We start from the raw sequence: 5,609 nt of genomic DNA on the forward strand, positions 1-5,609 counted from the left end.
CATCTGGGTTTTTCTTTGTGGTCATTTTTACGAGCCGAGCCACGTGGAGCGCAGCGTGGTGCGAGCTCCGACTCATGTGAGGTGTTTGGCTCCGTCTGCCTGAAGCTGATGGATGTGGAGACCTGTGGCCAGGTGAACTCTCCACAGCCTGGCAGTGAAGTGCGACATTGTGCTGCTGAACACTCAGCTGTGTTTACAGCCAGGAGCACTGGATGGTAAATGTGCCAGAGAATACCTCAACAACAACCCCGCCCTGCCTCACGCTCCCAGACAACACAAAGCCGAATCAGATAAAGACAAAAAAAAACACCATTTTATATTTCCACACCATCCTCTGTAAGCCCCGCCCACTAATTAGCCACACCGCCTCTGCTGAGGTGAGATAACAAAAGAAACTCATGTATGCATTGAAGACCCCACCAGAGGACCTTTATTGATATCTCCTACATGCCACTGCCCTCGCTCGCCTGGCTGCACATTTTATGTGTCGTGAGGAGAAATAATTCAACACGAGAAGAAAACAGCAGGACACAACATCAGACCGAACATGGCACGTTGTAATTAGTGACAAGCTGTTAGGAATAAATATAAAACATCATATAGTGAGCTCAGGATACAATGTAAATATAAAAAAAACGCATGGCGCCCAGCGAATATACTTATTCTAAAAATAAAATAACCAATTCAGACAGTTTTATAAAACTTTAAAACAAACAGCAGTGAGAAAAACTCCCTCTATCTTAGAGACGAATAATATTTAAATATGTGCAAATGTATGTTTTTGTTTATTCTCAAAAGGGCTGATTTATCAATACTACATAAAACAAGAGCAAAACTACAGAGGTTTATAGTAACTAAGTACATTTACTTTGTAAACAAACAAACCACAGCCCACTGGTCGATCATTTGGGGGYGCCAAGTGCCGCCCTTCTGGTTCTGCTCCTGTTGGAAGGACATCAGGACCGCTCCAGTCTCAAACTGGGGATATTTAGCATATTGGGTCCTCTTGGCCCGGTGTCCCAGCGTGCTCAGGTGTTTCCCGAGGACAAACGAGYTCGCAGTCTGTTGAATGTCACATGTAGCCAATCAGAAAGAGAGGTGACTTTTCTTTTCTTTTAAAAGGTCCACAAACTSTCACCAATGCTTCTTCCTCGTCGGCCATGTTGAACTCACGTTTGATCTCATGAGACTTCCTGTCTGACATCTGAAGGTTGGTGAATCTGTTGGTCTGTTGTCTGCACACCACACACTGCTATCTCTGGTTATGAAAAATCAACCAACATTTTTAAAATCTTGCCGTGTGAACCAAGGTTTAAAAAAATAAATACAAAAAATTGTCCTGTATGTTTGTCTACATGCAAAACGGGAAATTCTGGGTAATTTAATCCAAACAACTTCACATGGTTCTTAAATTACTGTATAAAATCAGTTTATCATTTGATTTTAATTTATTGCATCSAAATTCAAGATAAATGTGCAACAAAAAAAGTTTGTAAAAAATAAATAAAAATCAAACAAAAACCAACTGTTTTGGGGGGTCAAGGCTGGAAAGGGTCATTTCAACAGGGAAGTCTGCACCATGCGCCTCTTATCATTTCTGCAATCTTAGTAAATCGTTTGCAACACGTCCACTTTTAGCATGAGCTATTTTTTACTTGCGCAGCTATTTAGCACTCGTTGTCTAAGATATTGATAAATCAGCCCCAAAGTGTATTATGTCTCCAATTAATCAGTTTTTTGTTTCTAATCAGCTCTAATTTGATCTATTTTTCTGCAAAAGTCTCAAATCTAAACAATTAAATGGGTTCCAGACGCCTGCATCGACTGATTATTACAAGAAACAAATGGTTTCGCTCATTTTTGAACATGTATAAAATTACTGTGACATAAAAATGAGCCTTTGCAACTCCCAGCTGTAAAAAAACAAACAAAAAAAAAAACAACATTTTCCCAACAAGATCCAGGCTTAAATATTGCATTTTCCATTCAAAGAAGATAAAGTGTTTCAAGTTAGCTCACATTTTTAGCACCACAAACTAGTTATCAGAGGAACAAACACTCAAATTGGTTCGCTGATCAATTAAAAAAACGAAGCATAGTTTAAGTGCAACGTAAAACAAACAAATAATAATAATAATTAAGATTGTCCTCTTCGTGTCCTTTGCAGCTACAGGCTGCTGCTTTACATGTCACAGTTCTGCAGCTCAGCTGGTTTGCAACATGGCAGCAAAATGACCAGAGAATAATAAAAAAAGACATAAAAAATGTCACCTAACTGCTCATTAGGACGAGACTCGTCTTCATAAAGATCCAAAGTGTTTAACGTGAAGTGTCCAAAGGTTGGAACAGCTGCAAGACTGTCGGAGCTTTGCAGCTAATTTATACAACAAAGTGCCGTAAATGAAGGGATTCGTATCAAAACGCTTTTTGTTTTTTTAGTTTTGATAAAATGTCACTTTTAGAACAGCTGGTTTGAGTGAGGTTACAGTAAACTGATATTTGTCCATGAACCTTCAGGCATCTCAAATGTCCCAGCTGTCACTAAAATACTGGTCCTCCTCCTCTTCTTCMTCCTCCTCTTCTTCATCCTCCTCCTCTTCATCATCATCGGTTCCGTTTTGTATCTGGTCGTTTAGCTCTTCTCCTTCCACCTTCAGTTGTGCAAACATAGCTTGTAAAGTGGACTTGACTTCCTGAACTTCTTTTTCTAAAGACTGTGCAGAGCGAGTTAAGAGAAAAAAAACAGCATAAAAACACAAACATCAAGAAAATCTGAGACACTTGTTGCAGCTAAACGACCTCCGAAACGAGATGAAGTCATCAACTCGAACAGATTTACAGACAGATCATCAACTTATCCCCACTTCAGCCCCGTCTGATTCACTATTCATGAGCTCATCTGAACTGTGAACCCGTTCGAGCAGCTAAATTATTCATGGAACGAGACAGGCGAGGGAGGGTGTTTAACCTGCTTAGTAACTTGAATCAAGCAACGGTTTCAGCTTTAAGTGGAAAAATCAAAGGATTTAGGAGCAGAAGAGGCTCGTTTTACTGTTTGAACGACGACTCGTATTTATTTATAATTAAGCAGCCGTTAAAGAGCTCATGAATTCTGCAGAAAGGTCAGCTTGGACTCTTGAGTCGGTGTCGGACTGCGGTGCAACATAAAGCTGTGCTTCGAAAACACCGAGCTCTACCTGGTATTTCCTGCATAGAAACAGTATTTATACAGGTCCTCTTATAAACACTGAAAATTACTGTGTGTACGACTGAATAAATGTGAAATAAATAAAACAGAAATACTATTAAAAGCAAATTAAGAGAGTTGTATTCACTATTGAGCTGTGTTGAGTAGCTGCCATCTTGAATTTTGAACTTTCCCACTTTCCAACAGGGAATTCCCACTAGAAGAAGTGTTCCAGTTTAAATTTACGATTTGTAAGTAGGAAATTCCCATTTCTCGATACAACTGGGCCACAGCAAAGGAAGACAGCAAAAATATAGCAAAATGGAGAATTTACACAACAAATTTCAGTGTTGTATGAAGTACCACRAAGAGATACTTGTGTAAAAGTACAAGAATCTTACCAAAAAACTACTTTGGTAAAAGTTAAAGTCTCCTTTAGGAATATTACTTGAGTAAAAGTCTTAAAGTATCTGATATTTTTGTACTTGAGTATTAAAAGTAAAAGTATTGATGTAAAATGAGCAGTTAGATTTTCTGTAGCGACATTTATTAGGAGGCGACCTCCCCAAAACAATGCAGAAATGACTGTTGTATTAAAATAATTAAAGTTAAATTCAGGATGCACTAGTTGTTTCAGTTTATATACATATATCAAGGCTGTCCAAGTATTTTCCTCAAAATGAAAATCTATCTGAGGACTGCGGCCAAATGTAATAATATAATTCATGAAATACAAATACTTCTTAAGTACAATCCATTAATTTTAATAATTATGTCCTGCTGGAGTGTGACATGATTTGTTTGTGTACAAACTAAATCGGTATCAGAGTTTTATATATTTATACTTCTCATTCAACCACAGTTAAATTCACTCTGTCTAGGAGGCTCAGTTTATATGGATAGAATTTATTTTTTACAATAACAAACTGAAATGAAAACAAGTAAAAATSAAATAAAMKTAACAACTTTCTACTTCTTGCCTTTTTTTAAATATGTAAGAAGTAAAAGTAAAAAGTAGGCTGAAAAATAATTACTCAAGTAAAGTACAGAATCCAAAAAATTTGTACTTAGTTACTTTACAACTCTGACAAATTTTAATACTTTTGAACTCTGTGCAGCTCCACCTAGTGGTGGGATATTTCGTGAGTGAAATAATCAAGGTGCATTATGGGAGATGTAGTTTATGGTTCAATGCTGGCTTTAAAGCAACGTATTTCAAGACATAAATACATCTTTGAAGTTCTCACAGGCCACATAAAACGCCACGGCAAGTAAAGTAAGAGTTTAACTCACTGTTGAGCTGTGGTGAGTAGCTGCCATCTTGAATTCCAAGCTTTCCCACTTTCCAACAGGGAATTCCTGCTAAAGGAAGTGTTCCAGTTTCAATTTACAACTTGTAAGTGAGAAATTCCCATTTCCCAGTTCAACTGGGCCACAGTAAAAGTAGCTGATGGAAACGCAGCGAAATGGAGATTTTTGTGTGTTTTAGTAGCACGGGGAAGTGGAAATGTTCTTGCTCTAATTCGTAAATTTAAACAGGAACTCCCCCTCCAGTGGTAAATCCCATTCAGACTGAGACTACCCCCCAGCTTCGGTTTCAAGATGGCGGCTACTCACAGCTTCAGAAAGTTAACTCTGTAACTTCTGCTGTTAATTATCTTTCTGTGCATGTTTAACCATTCACTTGCTGCCGTCTAATAACAAATAAACTCACGAAGAAGCTCCCAGATTTAAGGTCCAGGTTCCTCATTTGTCATAAAACTGTTGCTGCCGATCATGCAACAAAATTATTCATAACAAATAAACCAGATATTGTCTTCAGGGCGCCGTGGTCCAAACAGGAAGAAGAAAAGATACTCAGGATTATATGAAACCCTTCAATCTGGCTTCAGAGGGGAGGCAGAAATCTGCCCGTCCTTGTCTTCATTTTCAATATTCACTCTCAGCGGTTGTCCATGAACCTCTTGTTATTGAGAGCAGAGATTCAATTAAGGCCCTTATAGGCTGCTGGTTTGATCTTCCCGTCGCTATGGCAACAGTAGCGCCGTCGCCAGCGCAGTTTCTGTTCTGTTCTTTTTTTTTTTCTTTTTTTTTTCTTTCTGCAAACCAACAATATCATCCGGAGTCTCCGGCGTCCTCAAGAGTTCACAACCCGGCTGCACGAGCTGTGAGTAATGAGAGACACGCGAGGACGTGGGAACAGAGAGGTGGAAGGAGAACGGGCCCGCCTCGGTCCACTTCTAACTGCCAGACCACATCCACGTCAGGAGCCTCTGCTGAGAGGACAGAGGACTGAGAGGACAGAGACTGAGGACAGAGACTGAGAGGACAGAGGCTGAGGACAGAGGCTGAGAGGACAGAGGGCTGAGAGGACAGAGGCTGAGAGGACAGAGGACTGAGAGGACAGAGGCTGAGAGGACAG

The 5,609-nt window shown here is 39.5% G+C and overlaps 1 protein-coding gene across 1 annotated transcript in view; it reads right to left on the minus strand.

Annotated features, from left to right (window-relative positions):
• Positions 1-403: 403 nt before the first annotated feature.
• Positions 404-5,609, minus strand: part of disc1 (DISC1 scaffold protein) — a gene marked incomplete at its 5' end in the record, with an annotated part of 55,503 nt that continues 50,297 nt past the window's right edge. The window contains 1 exon segment of the mRNA XM_014005907.1: positions 404-2,716. Coding sequence (XP_013861361.1) covers positions 2,523-2,716 — 194 coding nt within the window.

This window comes from Austrofundulus limnaeus, unplaced genomic scaffold (genome assembly GCF_001266775.1).
Source record: "Austrofundulus limnaeus strain Quisiro unplaced genomic scaffold, Austrofundulus_limnaeus-1.0 Scaffold33, whole genome shotgun sequence".
Classification (NCBI taxonomy): Eukaryota; Metazoa; Chordata; class Actinopteri; order Cyprinodontiformes; family Rivulidae; genus Austrofundulus; species Austrofundulus limnaeus.